The sequence below is a fragment of the Anser cygnoides genome, chromosome 25 (genome assembly GCF_040182565.1).
Source record: "Anser cygnoides isolate HZ-2024a breed goose chromosome 25, Taihu_goose_T2T_genome, whole genome shotgun sequence".
Lineage (NCBI taxonomy): Eukaryota > Metazoa > Chordata > Aves > Anseriformes > Anatidae > Anser > Anser cygnoides.
The window spans coordinates 1,617,498-1,633,032 of record NC_089897.1 but is presented as its reverse complement, the minus strand read 5'-3'; the positions used below and the strand labels follow the sequence as shown (position 1 = coordinate 1,633,032).

Below are 15,535 nucleotides of genomic sequence, written 5' to 3'. Positions count from 1 at the left end.
GTGGAGAACACAGTGGTTGCAGACCATCGTGTTACAGGTAGGTGTATCTTTAACAGAGCACGTGGATGTGCTTTTATGCATAAATTAGCCTCAAAAGAATTTAGTATTCGGTATTTGGGATCAATATTGAATCAATCCCAGTCATATTGGGATCAGTAAGATTAACTGCAAAACGAGCGACTTCAACCAAAGCGATTTGCGCCGCCAACATCCTACATCCTGCGTGCCACACACACAGGGACAGCACAAACCCTGCCCTGCGGCCACAGAATTGCATCAGGCCTGCTCCCAGCAGAGCAGCAGCCCGTGCTTCGCTTCTACGAGAGCAGCGAATCGTCTCTGCGCGCTGCTTGACGTTGCTGAAGGTCTCTTTGTTCCTTGGAGTTACAAAGCAAAGCAACACAGGTACAGCGCTAGGCTGAACTCGTCACACCTCGCTCAGCTGCCCACCCTCACCCCCTCCTCTTACCTGCTTCGGCTGCACAGGTCGGGTGTGCGAGATGAGGACAAGAACAGCGCTGCTTGCACAGATGAACAGGAGACTTCTGCACAACACGTAGGTCGCAGTGATAACAGGGCGAATGTGTGTCTAAGTTTGTTTATTAATTCAGTCTGTTCTAAGTTGTACAATTATGAAAACAACAAAACGACTGCTGGAAGCCCAGGAATATTTACAATCTCGCCTTGTTGTAGTGAGGTCAGTCTATGTTGTTGCACAGATTGGTTATGTTTGGTACCACAAGATGTTGAAAATTCAGACGAATTTGAACAGATTAACAATTGTATATACAGAAAATAAAAGGAAATTCAAGTATCAAAATACAGACAGATTAAATAACATTTGTATTACAAATCAGTCCCACTGCCATACATCACAATTAGCAAAAATGTCTACATTGCAAACTGAACTTGACTGTTCTCTGCCCTGTTAGGGAATCTCAGGTTATTCTTCCACGGGTAAGAAAAGTGAACTAGATCTACTTGGTAAGAGCAGCACATTTACTTCCTTTTGAAAAAAAAAATAAAAAATGCAGTAAGTAATGCCAATAGGAGACCTACAAGGGAGACTTTCTGCAACAAGACAGCGTTGTAAACACTGTGCTTGCTCTAAAATAAAGATCTGATTGCATGGAAACGATGCAAGCAGAAGAAAGCCAGGGAAAATTCTGCTGCTAGAAACTTCAGAAGTGGGGCGGTAGGAGCATTAAAGCAACTGAACCCACATCAGCTGGGCACAGAAGGAGTTGGTTGGAGGTACTATTTGGCATCTGGTCTGTGTCTCACAGCAGCCTTGTGAAGGCATGAACTTTTCACTAGAGGTACATCCTGGCAGGTGCCCTATCTCCTCCCTAGGAGGGAGACAGGCATGTACCCCACAAGAGTTGCATAATTTTTATCTTCTAAAAAGAAAAATCCCAAAGAAAGTTCAAAATCAGCTAAGATTAGGTGGTTTTGTTTGTTTGTTTTTGTAAATACAAAACTAAAAAGGAAAAAGCAACTTCGATTTGGAAAAAAAATCATCCCCTCCTTTATTAAAAAAAAAAAAAAATCTTAGTAAAAAAACATCTTAGCAAACATCTTTGTTTGTCTTGAGTTCTCAGCCTGGACTCATGCCGTGTACAAATCAAAGCCTGTAAACTACAATCTGTTCTCGAAAAGGGGAACAAAACCTGGGGCAGCACCACCTTTTCCCAGGCAGGCAGTACAGCAGATGCATTTTAATTCAGTCATATTCAGCACCAGAAATTTAGGGCACTTTCCTCCAGGTACCATGAAATCCTGTAGGGAGGAAGAGCCAAAATACTGCGTAGTGGATGCGTTAAACAAATTCCTAGGAGTCAGTGACTGGCACGGTCCAGAATCAGTCTCCAGCATGCAAGTACCTCAAAACCCACTGAAATTAAAGGGGAAGATGCACTGCCAAAACAATTGCTTTGTCTATTAAATGAGAAAGAGCATCTGGCTAAAGAACTGTTGGATCACTAAAGACAACCACGGAATTATACACAGGACTGGCAAGGACCACCAGGGTCACCAATTCCAGCCCCCTGAAGATTGGAGTCTTCATCACCACGTCACCTCCAAGCCAACCTTCAAAAAGCTCGTGCATCAAAAAAAGAAAGGTGTCCCTCCTCCCAAGCAGAGGTTCAATTTGCAATCTCTCCAAAAAGACTTGTTGCCAACACACCAAATATTTACACTTACACCAGTATGAATTGCAACATACGCATAACAAGGAATGTTAGGTTTCCTAAATTCATCAACTTAAAAAAAAATCTCCACTTTCCCCTCCTAATCATTTACAGGTCTATGCCCTTGGGATTACGGTTCACTTCTCTCCTATCTTACTGGCTGGAGAGACTAAATGAAATCCTGACATACAGCAGCAACTGGAGTTAAACAGAAATTATTAGGGCATATCATTCTAGTAAAGCAGCAGGGTACCACATCCCCAACCATTACAATGCCTGTCGAGATTGTAACAAATGTGCCGCGCTACGTTTTTGCATCTGAAGGATTAAAAATCACAACTGTTTTAACAGCTCTCCCCCGAGAGGAACAGTACTGTGAAAACACATCAGTCACAGCCAAAACTACTGTTAAATACTCCGGTAATTCAAAGAAAAATCAGCACACAGCACACCTTCAAGATGGCAGTATTTGGGGATACAGAACTTCGAATGGGGCCAAGCCATCCTCGGGTCGATATGATTTATCCTCGGGTATGGACTGTTTCAGTGTAATGCCCAAAATTTAACTCCTTTTTTTTTTGTTCATCTTCCAAAAACTGTTGCACTAATTAAATAATGAGCTAGTATCAAAAAAGTGCTAAATCACAATTGAATAAGCTTAAAAAAATCCAACCCGTCAGGGCATAACTGCATTTAAAAACAAGACAGGTGCACAAGAGGCTGGAGTCGCCTCCAGGTATTCAGTGCGTAAATGGGAAGAAATTGTGTCCTTGCCATAGAAATGTCAAGTATTGCAATGCAACAGTTCTCTGTAGGGGAAGCGAGCTTTGTACCATTGGTAATACTTGGCCACAACCACTCGGAGGTGGAAGATCCTTTGCAGACTCTTTTCCTTAACTTATCTCCATCCGCTATAAAAGCATGGAAGGGCTTGGAAAGCAAAGGATGCAGACTTACCCTGCAAGGCTTCTCACACTGGAGGAAGTTATTTCCAAAAATTTGGCATTTCTCTACTGTTCACCCAGAATTGAAGCAATTTTCAGTACCATTAGAGATGCGCACACCACTCCCACTGCTAAGACTTTCTATTGTACTCCTTGCCGGACTGCGTGGATTCTCAGTAAATAAAGATATTTTTTTTTTTCCCTCACCAAAAAAAACCTGCAGTGCTACATTTAAACTGTGAACTGGATTTACTCTGTATCATTTCACATGTAAAAGAAAAAAGAAACGGGTCGAAAGAAGTTTTTTTTTTTTTTTTCCTCAGCCTAGGAAACGTGACATCGCTCTCGGCCTCGGAAGTCTCAACTTTTCCTTTGCTAGAAATGGAGAGCTGCTTTTCTCAGCTGGAGGCTGGGATCCCTTTCCCCCTCTGCTTTGGGAGCCCTCACTGAGCAGCCATGCACCCACTCCGAGGCAGACACCAGTGCCAGATGGAGATGATCTTCGTGTCAGCAGGCCACTGCTTCTTAGGTCTCTGCCCCGTTACTACATTTCCGTGGTAGGAGACAGCTGCCCGGAGATCAGCTTTTCAGAGGCAAACAGAAAGGAAGATAATGGAATGAATGATTTCCGAGTCATACACAAACGAGTGCCGGGAAGGGCGAGGCGCACAGCCAGGAGATGAGACACAGCCGTGAGGGTTAGGGACACAGAGGAAGCTTTGTACTGTGGGCAGGGCCGCCTGTGATTCCAGCTGGGTTTGGACGGTCACCCCTAGAAAGGCACATGCACTCGCGGCCCCGTTTCGGGAGGAACCTGCCGCTCCCAGCTCAACGCAGGGGGAGATGCAAGAGCTCAGACCCTCTGAAATCAGGAATAGGTGTGGGCGACTGTACGGTAAATGCCTACACGTAGAACCTACACTGCCATTGCTATCGGTTCTGTTCCTCTCTGAAGGATACTAAACCCTGAGGGCACTCGTACAGCTCGGGAAGCTGCTGAGAACCAAGCCCCAAACCAAGCTCTCGGAGCACCTCTGACGCTGCAATATTCTGCCATCCACAATGCTCCGGCTCGTGGGACAGCGCTGCAGGGCTTTGGGCAACTCCAGCGCGACCTCTGCTTCAGACCTTTAGGCAGAGGAGCCACTGGGTCTATGTTAAGGGCTTCATAACACAGGAAACACATCTACTTTCCTTTTCTTGCTTTAAGACAATCCCCTGAGTCCTCTCACTGGGATGCTTACTAGCCTGGCCCTAATTTTGAAGTCAGTTTGCCACTCAGTGCCATTAAGCCACAAAGGACTCCAATGATCAAACTCATTCCCAAGAAAATGGCTAAATGAAGATGTTGAAACATCACATTTCACCACAAGTCTGGGGAAACAGAAGCAGCGAGGCAGAAGCTCTAAAGCCCCAGTAAAACTCAGGCGAGCTTGTTCTGTCCCCTAAAGAACAGCTGGAAATAACCCAGGGCTGCTGTTCTGACCATTCACTGATCATGAGGGGAGATTCGGGGTGAATTCCAAAAGCTCTTTTGGAACCAGAGCGCTGCCGGAGACACGCGTGCGCCCCCTGCCCACATAACCCACGGTGCCCACGCAGCCACGGCACGCGGGTGAGCGGGCGGCTGCCGCCCACCTTCGGGTCTCTAACACAGACTCGCTGTCACCGCCAGCTCCCCACACCTGGGCTGCGAGGGGATTTTTTCAGACTCTCGCATGAAGGTGCACGTCAGCGAGCTACGGCCCCGGCCACGCTGCCCCACCTGCTCAGCCTCCCCCCGGGAAAGGTGCGCGGCTGCTGCCCGCGAGGGGCTGAGCGGGGCCCACGCTGGGGCTTCGCCGCGAGACCGCGGGTCCCGGACGGCGTCCGTCGGGAGAGCGAAGCTGAGCGCAAGGGGTTTGCTGCCACTGTGTGGAAGTTGCGACGCCTTTCACTACGGGGCCCCGCAACAGCTCTGTAAAGGGAGCGAGCCTCGCACCCTGAGAGGTAGGTAAGTGCATTCCCAGCCTGAAAACGGGGACACCGAGGTAAAGAGAGGCTACGTTGCTTGGACATGCAGCACGTTAATGAGAAGCAGAAGTTAATGAGAAGCTGGAGTCCTGCTTCCCAGCACTGTCTCGCCATCAGATCACCCTCCTCCTCCTCAGTTTCATCTCAGAGAGCTTTGCAAATGCAAGCGAAGGAACTGGGGGCAGGTCTGTGACAGCTTGCTCGGGTACTTACGGGGGACGTGAACTGTTCTGCAGTCCCAGCCCGTCCCAGCTCCGCTCTGACCTGTGCCAAGTGCCCTGCAGCCTCGTGCAAATGATTCCCGGTCTGGGACTAAAAGCGGCTTCTACTGAGATGCACAGAAACGGGGACATGCTCCCAGAGGAAAACACACGCTTGAGGAACAGCCAGCACAGGCAGAGGTGCCCACTGACGCGGGGCCATTTCCAAATGAAATCCTTGCTCTCAAGGCTGAAAGGCGACAGATGTTTCAAGATCCCTGTAGCCCTCATCGTGCAATGTTTTGTAGACTGAAAATAAGCTTTGGGTCAGCAGCAGACTGATTTCAATCACATCTCTCCCTTCGGCAAAAAAGGAAAACTGCAGAAAACGTGCTGAACGCAGCACAGCTCCGCCTGCTTTACCAGACCTCTGCCAGCGCAGTGTCCAGCCCCTCTCAAACACCTTTCCTTCCCAACACGGGGCTAACAACACGTGCCTTCAAGCGCTTTACCTCTTCACAATCTTTACAAGTGAGAACTACGCCCATAGGTCACGAGAAGTCTGTCTGGTGAGTGTAAACACAAGGACTACAGGGGAAAATCCTACCAGGGACTGAAATGCATGCAGCTGAAAAGCTCCCGCGGGGCGCTCGCTGGAGGCCACCGCGCCGGATCTCCGGGAAGGGTCAGAGCTCACAGTGGGAACGATCACGCCCGGCCCAAACCTGCGCTCCCATCAGAGCAGCTTCTCTGCTCCAGGCTTCGAGGAGAGAGATCGTGGGCAGGGACCCCGTGAGGAAATCTAGTGACCGTGTGTTATTTGCAGACAGCATCACAGTGGTTAGTGTCGGTTCGAATGACAGGTAAGAGGAGGGGTGAGTTCACCGGAACAGTATGCAGCCGTGGCTCAGTCGGGAAACAGAGGATCTAGGAGGAGGGAGTGCGTGCACCGCAGAGACGGGAGGTCTCCATCAGTCCAAGGATAAGAAGGTGAAATAGAAAAAAGGCCTGGGGAGCGTCACGTTGCCCCAGGGATTCACAGTGCCAGAGCGAGGGGAAAGATGTGAAAACGGCAGGCGGCTTCCTGGATCCACATCTCCGACTGCCCCAGCCTGCACCCCTCTGCACCTCCCACCTCACGGACATCTAACAGCGTGTTACCCTTGTTTCCGAGTAAGGAGAATTCACAGTGTTCAGTAGTGATCAGGTACAAAAGCCGTGTAAGTCTACAGTCTCTTAAGTGCTGCTGCCTTTGACGTAGTGCCTACGCGGGGCTCAGTGCGAGCAGCTGGAGGAAGAGGGAGTTTAGAACAGCAGACAGATCAGATCGCAAAGGCACGGTTAGACTAGGTGGACACAGGGTTTGTTTGCTTTAGAAGATAGTGGTCTCATACTTAGTGCTGAGGGTCCGCTTGGAGTCCTGTTTGGGGTCCACGACCCAGGAGACACTGGCATGAGACTGGGAGTCTTGGTCCACTTCAGGGGGCTCCAGCTGGAAATGAAGGAGAGAAAGAGCGCGTTAGGGCATCGCGCCTCCGGGAGCCCGAGGCTGGGACAGAACGAGCGGGCGCTCAACGCGCGGAGAGGCTGCTGCTCTGCCCAGCACCTATCCCCAAAATGTACGTGTGCAGGGAAGCAGCTCTCACTGCGGAGGCATTTGAGTCCTTCACAGCTAAAACATTTCTAAGCACATCATTCTCAGCCCGGCACCCTGAGATGACCTCCTGAGCGAGGCCTGCAAGCCCCTATCACCGTTAGCGACAGCTTCACTTCGTTTCACAAACAAGCATGAAAAATTCAGCGCTGTAGAGACGGCACTATAAAAAAATAAGAGGCAGAGGGGGAGAGAGGGAGACAGCTCCAGGCAGGTGAACTCCCATGTGATTTACTCTCCTGACCAAGCAAGGCTCTTTCCTCTTGTCCTCCCGCATCAGGATCCTACAGGAAGGTTACCACCACCAGGAAGAGCAATGCGGTTAGCTGAGAGCTGCCGCTCTGCATCAGCGGGGAGACTCTGAGCAGTTTGTCCCCGGGGTCCATCGGAGCCCGCGGTGCGGGCCCTGCAACGAGCTGGGAGGGAAAACGGCGGCGAGGCAGGACACGGGAGCACGGCAGGAGGCATGGGAAGCGGGGAGGCCGGTGGCAGCTGGGGCAGCCCAGGGCGGTTGGTAATGGGAGATGGCAGGAAAAGGGTAAAGACCTTAGCTCCGGGACTAACAGACTGCAGCGGCAGGTAGGAGGGGCGGTGTGTTGTACAGGTGTGACAGTAACAACAGCGGGTGTCGGGAGGGAGCGGCACCTGAGCGGGGGGAAGCAAGCAGAACACAGACAAAAGGAGACATTAAAGGAAAGCAATGGCTGGTGCAGCAGTCCCTGCTCCTCAGCAGCTCCAACCTCGGCGCGTTTTGGCTCCGAGGGCGCTCCCACGCTGCAAACTGCAGGGTGCCCACTGAGCTCCCCGTGGCTCTGCAGGTTTGCGCACGGAAGCTGCACTGGATCCAAGCAGGACACTTAGCCCCCATCCCACCCGGGGCATTTCCACCTCTGCTCACCCTCATCCCAGCAGGGGAAGCCCCGCCACCGCAGCACAGCTGCCAGCAGAGCCACGGCCGCTGCAATACCCGCGGTGCCTGAAGCTACGAGCACCCCGTCTGCACCCAGGCTTCCCCACCACGACGAGGGGGGTTTAGGCAAGCTGTGCCCAGGAGAAACCCCAGCTAGGACCACGCAGACGACACCCGGCCGCCTGCCAGCCCGCGCATACGTACTGCAGATTTCCTCACGCCGGCTCGCGGTTTAGGCACCGGTTTGGAAGATTTCGTTTCGATCGTCTCTCCTGCTGCAGCGCCCAGCGGCTTCGCTCTCTGGGCTTGGAGGGCCAGCTGGTAGGCGACCTCGAACGCCTGCCCCAGCGTGAGGATGATTTCGTAGGTCAGGTTCTTCGGAGAGAGCGCAGAAAACACACAGCTGTTAGGTGCGTGCGAGCTCCCTCACCCTGAGCCCACGCACTCAGCAGCCGAGGGACGAGCTTGCTGTGGAGACGCAGACCCTCAGCAGGGCTCCTCGCTTTTCCGCCAGCAGGGCACATCCTGCCACGTCCCCAGCTCCCTCCCCGCAGCTCCTGCCCCACAGCACTGAGCAACCTCCCCCCCACCTTCCCGGGACCACCTGCAAGCCTGCTGCGGCCCCTTGGGCACCGCAATGTAGCAGTGTTTTGCATCGGAAAGAGAAAAAGCCCAAACGTTCTGCATAGCTGATTCTGCCCGAGAAGAAAAGCAAGTGATGCTTCCACACACTCAGTGAATTAAAAGGCTGTTAAATCGGCCTATTACGCTGTGTGTAATTGAGAGCGTGTTAGGGCTTTGTTCACAGCATATTCCCCAAGAGGGAAAATCTCCTGCCCTGGTTTATTCAGCACTGGAGACCGCAGTAATGAAGGCAGACAAATATCCTCTTTGTCAACAGGGCTGGAAAGTAAAAGCGTTCTGAGCTAGGACTCCTAAAGGAATGTTTTAGGGTAGAAATAGGTAAGAGCCCTGGAATGGGCCAGATCCTGGTCTCTGACTTGCCAATAAAGCTGAGTAATTACACAATTACACAGATTGGACCCACCCAAAATAGAAGCCACCGCTGGAGTCTGATCACACAGACCGAACCCGCACACGAACAGGCTTCGTTCAGCTAACGGTCTGACCGCTCGGACTGCAACAACCCTCCTGGCAGCACCTCAGGGCACTCAGAGGTGGCCTGAAGGGAGATGGACAAGCTACGAGCGCCGCAAACGGGGCAAGCACCCGTCCTACCGGCACGCTCACTGCTCCTGGGGAACACCTCCACGCCCTGGAGGCCAAGGCAGGCAGGATAGCGAAGACCCGGGCAGGAGGACAACCCGCGGGGCTGCGCACGCGCCCCGAGGCTCGCAGCGAGGCCGGACGCTCCACCCCGACTCACCACATCCACGGTGCTGAAGACGTGGCAGTAGTGGTGGCTGGTCTGCAGGTCCTTGGTGATGTAGGCGAACGTGCAGAGATCCTCGGGGTCCTGAGCAGCGCAGGAAATGTTCCGGATCTCGTGCTCAGCAATGACGTTCTGCAGGAGACGACCACAGCATCACCCGTGTGGGGATGGCAAACACACCCAGCAAAGGGAGCGGTGACAAGCGTGTGCTGGGGACAGGGAGCACACCAGGCACTGGCAGGGAAGGGTTTCTCCCAGCCAGACCAGCGCCAGCTCTTTCCCCTGGTAGGAATAAATGGCAACGGGGTCCCGAAGCAGCCCGCTGGCCAAGCCTTCGGCGTTCAGGTAACCGTCACCACCCTGGTGCTCCCCCATGGCCCCGGCAGCTCTGCAGGACCAGCCGAGGCTTCTGGAGGCACCAGATGTGACCTCAGGCAGGCGGCACTGCAGGCCTTGCCCCTCCAGGCACCAGCTTTGAGGCGTTTTAAGCTCACCTTGTTAGAGGCATCGATGAACTTCACCCCCTTGTAGGTGATGGACAGTATTATGGTCGGGATCTTCTTCATATGTTCTGTGGATTTCTTCAGAAACAAGAACACTCAGGTGAACGGCTGCGAACAATGCCCCCTTCCTCAGCACCACCCCAACCCTCAAGGGGAGGCCTCTGGGGGGCTCGGACCAGGAGGCAGAAAACCTGCTTCTGGTGGAAGGAGTCGGGAAGGGATGGGGGTCTGAAGCGAGCCTGGTTTTCTCAGCAAAAACCCCGATTCTCCTACTGCACAGCCATTCAAACTAGAGGGAAGGGTGCTGGCGAGGGGCCCGTTCACCAGCGATAGCGGCCACAGCCTGTTACATGGCCTGGGCCCCTGCTCTGCCCTGCCTGCGGGGTCTGGAGAGCTGCAGCTACACCAACATCCCCCCGTTCCCCTCTCCGCATCATCCCCCTGGGGCTGCGAGCCGACCCCCCCGTCCCCACAGCCCCCTTACCCTCATCTTGGCACAGGCGTCCTGCGTGGACTCCGTCCCTCGGAGGTCTTTGATCAGCATGGAGCCCAGGTACTGTCAGGAAGGGGAGGAGATGTCAACGTGCTCACACACACCCCGAAGGCTTCAGGTGCAAACTTCCCAGCCCCGAAGCAAGGCCACGGCCCGGCGAGCGGCCACGGCCACGGAGGAGCAGGTCGCCCAGGGAGGGGGGAGGACGTGTGCCACCTCCCCGTGCAGCACCCCGAGCCCACAGCCTCCTCGCCCCGTCCACCCACACAAGCCGAGAGCCACTTACGTTGGCCTCGTACCCGCAGGACTCGAAGATGAGCTTCTCCGGCTGGTGCTGCCAGTTCTGGACTGGGGCGTACGGGGCAGCCAGGCTCGGGGGGCGCAGGGTCAGCTTTGACTCCCGACGCTCCTCCTGCAGGGGTAGAAAGGTGCACGTAAAACCACAGCACATCCTCCCCAGGGTGAAACGCAGACCTCGGGGGGGCTCCGGGGGTTGATGGCTCCCAAAATCTCACAGGGGCTGGGAGGGGGCAGCATGCTGTGGGTGAAGGTGCTCGCGGATGTGCGCGTCGCCCATTTGAGTGGTGAGACTGAGGCACAGGTTGCTGTCCGTAGGCTCCCTGTCTCTTTCTTTCCTTATTTTCTCAGCTAAAACGCTACACAAGCTACAGCCCCCCCTATCTTCTTCGCGGTCTCCTTGTTTTTTTCCCAGCTTTGGGCCTACGAGACGAGCTGCCGGTGGCAGCAGCAGTGATGGAAGCTCTGCCGGATCGGCCCCCTGACCCTCCACGCATCATCCTAACTCCTCGCTGGCTCCAGAAGAGGGGGAGCCTGCGCTGAGCCGTGCAGAGGGGCCCGCAGGACACACAGAAGCCCGCACTGACCTGTGCTTTGTAGCGGTCAACTCTGGAGTACGGCGCAACCTCGCTGCCCCGCTCGTGTTGCCTCTTCCCGGTGTCTCCGGAGGGCAGGAGGAGATCTGCGGATCTGCCCGTGCAGGAGTCGTTCTGGCTCAGGGGCGACGACGTCTGGGACACCAAGTCCTGGCACTGAAAGGGGCAGACACCCAGAACCGTCCCCGTCAGCCTGCGCCGCAGCCCTGCCCGCACCGCGCTCCTCCTCGCGCTGCCTCTGCCCCCGCTGCCCTCCAGCCCCCTGGGAGCACAGGCGGCCGCAGGCAGCCAGCACAGCACCAGCAGAGCAGGATTTGGCTGCTGGTGCTTCCCCAGGGGTGTGCAGGTCCTGCAGGCACTGTTATCTGCACCGTGTTATCAGCACAGCCCGGCCAGGGCTCGTCCCACGGCTGCCGAGTCGATGCTCGAGCAGCAGCCGCTGCCCTGCAGCCGCCCAGAGCGCGAGGAAGGGAAGGGCTCGAGCCCAAAGCTGTGCCTTGGTTTCCAGTTGGGATCACAGCGGAAATTTCTCCCTAGGAACCGGGACCAGGGTCTGCAGGCTGCCCCTTACACTGCCCAACACAACGGGTGCAGTGAGCAGAGTTACCGGGGTCAGCTCCTGCTCTGCGGGCTCAGCACCTTCACTCAGGTCGTTTCTTTTCCCCTCCACACCCCTGCTCTGCTCCAGGACGGTTTCAGGCAGGCATGCAGCAGCCAAGCGCATCCCCACCTCCTGTCTGAGGAAGGCAGGAGGCACGCCGGGCTGCGGGCAGGGTGTTTGCAGAGAACGGGCTCTGCTAAAGCACCGAGCAAAGCCCTTGGATCAGCCGCCCCCGGAGAGCCCGGCTCGGCCTGCAGGCAGCACTCGCTGCCTGGATGTGCCAAGCGGCCTGGCAGGCAGCGCGGGGAGCTCGCAGCTGCAGCACGCATTAGTCCTATTCAAGGGGCTCGCTTAATTTGCCATTGACGTCCTTCCGCTCCCCAGCCGCAGCCAGGCGCTGGGAGGCACCAGCTGCAGCGCCAGGAAGCGCCGCGAACGGCCCCGTTCTCCTCCGCAGCCTCCCCGCCCCGCACACCCACCGGCCGGTGCCGCACCGAAGGACTCCTCTCCCCACCACCGCCCCGCCTTCAGAAACTTGCTGCAGTTAGGACTGCTTTGGTTGAAAAGCCCTGGGAATGCAGGGCAAAGGAAGGAGCTCTGCAGCAGAGAAAGGAGCGGACAGTTGGGACGGGGAAACCCCAGTCGCTCCCCGTTCCTGCTCCAGGAAGCCGATCTGCAAACACTGGGGGGAAGCAGTGCGACCCGCTCACCCTGCGTGACTTGCTGCCCCTCCTGCGAAGCTCACGGGCTAGCTGCAAGCTCAATGTTTTGTTAAATTCAGCTCCCAGACAGCGGTTCTCAGGGAGAACGGCAAACACGAGCGCTCCCCTCCCAGGCACCCCAGCACAGACGGGCCTGACGTCCAAAGCTCCCACTGCTGCAGCAAAAATCAACATCCACAAATCACCCCAAGGGCTATTTGGCAGCAGGAGCAGCAGCTCCAGACAACCCCGGCAGCCCAAGGAGACGGATCTCAGCCTCCCCGAGGGCGCAATCAAAACGTCACGCCCCAGCTGCATCCCATCGCAGCAGCTGAGCAGGGGGCGTCTGTCCAAGGGACGGTGCCGGTCGCCGCTGCGTGGCCCAAGCAAAGCAAGGTTTGCACGGCACAACGTGGCACCTGAAATTTGTTCCCTCTCTGTCCTAGCGCTCCAGGGTTCCGGCTGGTCTGAGATAAGGGGAATTTTCCTTTTCCTGCAACCAGGAGGTTTTCTGACGCGGGTGCTTGTAAGAAGACCCAGCAGAGATGAGGAGGAATCGGACACGAGGTCAGGGCTCTGGCCAAGCGAGAGCCGGTATCGCTGTCACATTCCCAGAGGCCGCTCGGTCTGGTTCGGGCTGGGAGCATCGGGCTCTGCATCACCCATAGCAGCAGCCACGGACTGGGCTCTGCATCATCTACAGCAGCAGCCAAGGTGCATCCACGGGAACAGCTCAACACAAAACTCCCTCCTCCGCACCGCCAGCTGCGTGCGGTTGCCTCAGCACTTCAGGAACTTTCTTCCCAAACCACCAAGTGTCTGAGAGCCGGGAGTAACCCGAGCTTCCAGGTCAAATCGATTTGTTCTAATCAGAAAAAAGCCTTTTGTTTAAAAAAAAAAAAAAGCAATGCAATTTTCAAAGATCACTCTCTACACTTATTACTCTCGCTACCTACTTTCAAAGGAGTTTTAACTTAAATATTGACATTGTAGGGGTTTTATTTTCTTTTTTATTGATTTTGCTAGGCAGAATTTCCTGTGCGTGAAAGAAGCAGAGGGAGGCTGAACAAGCCTCCCCGCTGAGCCTCGCTGCCCACCCAGGACCTACGCCTTCCCTAAATGTGCTCCCTGAGCCCCTCAGAGGTGTCAGCCGCTAACCAGAAGGAGGTGGTTATCCCTGGCGGGCCCGGGATTAGTTCTTTGAAAGAAACGGGAGGAAAGTGAAGGCGAGCCAGGGCAGAGCAAAGCACCCGGCCACTCCTGAGAGGTGTCCCCAGCCCGGCGGGGACACAACCAGCGACTCACTCTCAGCTGCGAGAACCGCGGCGGCTTGGCCGGTGGCTCCTCGTAGGGCCGGTCCGCCAGCGAGGCGATGATCCTCTTCCGATGGCCGAGCAGGTTCACCTTCAGCACCTGCAGGGAGAGGTGGGTCGCTGTCAGCGGGGCTGGAGGAACGCGCAGCAGCTTTGGGGAGCACAGGAGCTGCAGCTCCCCGCGCGTCCCCCTGCTTCCCCGCCCCCTGCACGAAGCGAAGCGTCCCCCTCCGAGCGGCGCGCTCGCGTTAAACACGGCCCCCCCCCCACGGCGGCAGGAGCACGGCGGTACTCACGTTTACTATTTCAAGCTCCCAGAGGTTTTTCACAGTGTCGATAGAGCTGTAGCCGCTCGAGAGGAAGGACTGGATGTAGTCCTGCAGCCCCAAAGAGTCGAGCCAGGCGGGAACCGAGGGCTGGCTGTTCCCATCGCAGCCCAGGGGTTTTAACTGCGAAAGCACATGGCAGAAAGAGGTTAAAAGCCCCAGGGGCAGGGAGCCCAAAGCATGCAGCGTCTGCAATTAAAGCCAGTTTAAATGCTATCACCATCTCCCCTCACAGCTTTAATGTACAAAAAATTGCTGCACAAACAGGGAATGAACCTCAGCAGCCTCGCCCTTGCCATGAGCCCTCTCCCAGGTGGGCAGGCGATGCCGTGGGGGCTTTGAGGGGCACCGCTGCCCACCCCAACCACAGCGAGAGGCACGGTCTGCCTGGCATAAGCGAGGAAAACAACTCCAGAAAAGCCCTTTCCGTGGCCTTCCCAACACAGCAGGCGGGCTGAATCCTCTCTGAACTTGCACGCAGGAACAAGGGCCCCGGTTACAGCAGGGGAGGTGTCAGTGAGGTTAAAACTAGTTTCCCTGGCTCTGCACCAGCCTTTCTTCTTGCAAAAACCCCTTTTCTCCTGCTCTTCTCGTTGGCACTCGCCATCTCTGCAGCCACCGAGCCAAGGACACGCGGCAGAAGAGGCTGCTCAGAGCAGGCCCCCCGGGAGGGACACCCACCCCGTCCCCAGCACCAAGATGCCTCCCGGGGTCATCCCACCCCCGGAGCTGGAGGCCCACATGCTCCTCCTCCTAACCCCTTCCCACTGCCCCCGCCATCCTTCGGGGTCACTGGGACACGGCTGGACTCAGAGGTCCTGATTTTGTTCCCTCTGCCTTCAGAGCCACGCTGGGCCCTGCTCCCCGTGGCGACGTCGGCGCTCACCTTCGGGAGGGAGCGAGCTGCCTGCAGGAGTTTGCGGCGGTGCTGCGGGTCACCGATCCCGATGTCCCGAAGGTCCTGGTCTTCCATGACATTACAGCCCTGTGGGGACAGGAAGGGGTGACATGGGAGCAGAGCCCACGGGCATTACAGCCCCCACCCCACCTTGGGCCCCAGCACAGCCCGTGCAGCCCCCTGGTGCTGGCCCCGAGGAGGCCGCTCAGCCCGGCGCAGCCTCACGTCCCCACTTCGGCACCGACACAGCTGGCACAAGAGCGGCCGTGGCCCTGCAGCACCCGCAGGGTGGCTCGGTGGGACGGTGCTGCTGCCCCCTCCCCAGCACAGCCTGCCGCGAGCCTCCTCGTCCAGCCTTTGGGTTTCAGGCCGTCATTACAGCGACCTTCCCGTCTGAGAGGCAGATCGCTGCCTAACAATGCCGTTTCCCAACGCCCGTGTAACCCCCAGCATCCGAGTAACCCCCAGCATCAGGCTCTGCTCAGCCTCCCTCCAGGGCCA

General features: G+C 55.9%; 1 protein-coding gene across 16 annotated transcripts in view; it reads right to left on the bottom strand.

The window, feature by feature from the left end:
* Window positions 1-582: 582 nt before the first annotated feature.
* The window catches only part of ANKS1A (ankyrin repeat and sterile alpha motif domain containing 1A), a 106,682-nt gene continuing 91,729 nt past the window's right edge, over window positions 583-15,535 (bottom strand). For 9 of the 16 annotated variants that reach the window (XM_066982811.1, XM_066982812.1, XM_066982816.1 and 6 more), the window contains 11 exons: window positions 15,023-15,121; window positions 14,107-14,259; window positions 13,803-13,910; window positions 11,187-11,351; window positions 10,589-10,714; window positions 10,294-10,365; window positions 9,801-9,887; window positions 9,301-9,438; window positions 8,118-8,288; window positions 7,550-7,648; window positions 583-6,841 (listed from right to left, as the gene is read on the bottom strand). In XM_066982811.1, coding sequence (XP_066838912.1) covers window positions 6,722-6,841; window positions 7,550-7,648; window positions 8,118-8,288; window positions 9,301-9,438; window positions 9,801-9,887; window positions 10,294-10,365; window positions 10,589-10,714; window positions 11,187-11,351; window positions 13,803-13,910; window positions 14,107-14,259; window positions 15,023-15,121 — 1,338 coding nt within the window. In that variant the 3' untranslated portion in view covers window positions 583-6,721. The remainder of the gene's footprint in view (window positions 6,842-7,549; window positions 7,649-8,117; window positions 8,289-9,300; window positions 9,439-9,800; window positions 9,888-10,293; window positions 10,366-10,588; window positions 10,715-11,186; window positions 11,352-13,802; window positions 13,911-14,106; window positions 14,260-15,022; window positions 15,122-15,535) is intronic. The other 7 variants (XM_066982818.1, XM_066982822.1, XM_066982826.1 and 4 more) reach the window with 5 other exon arrangements.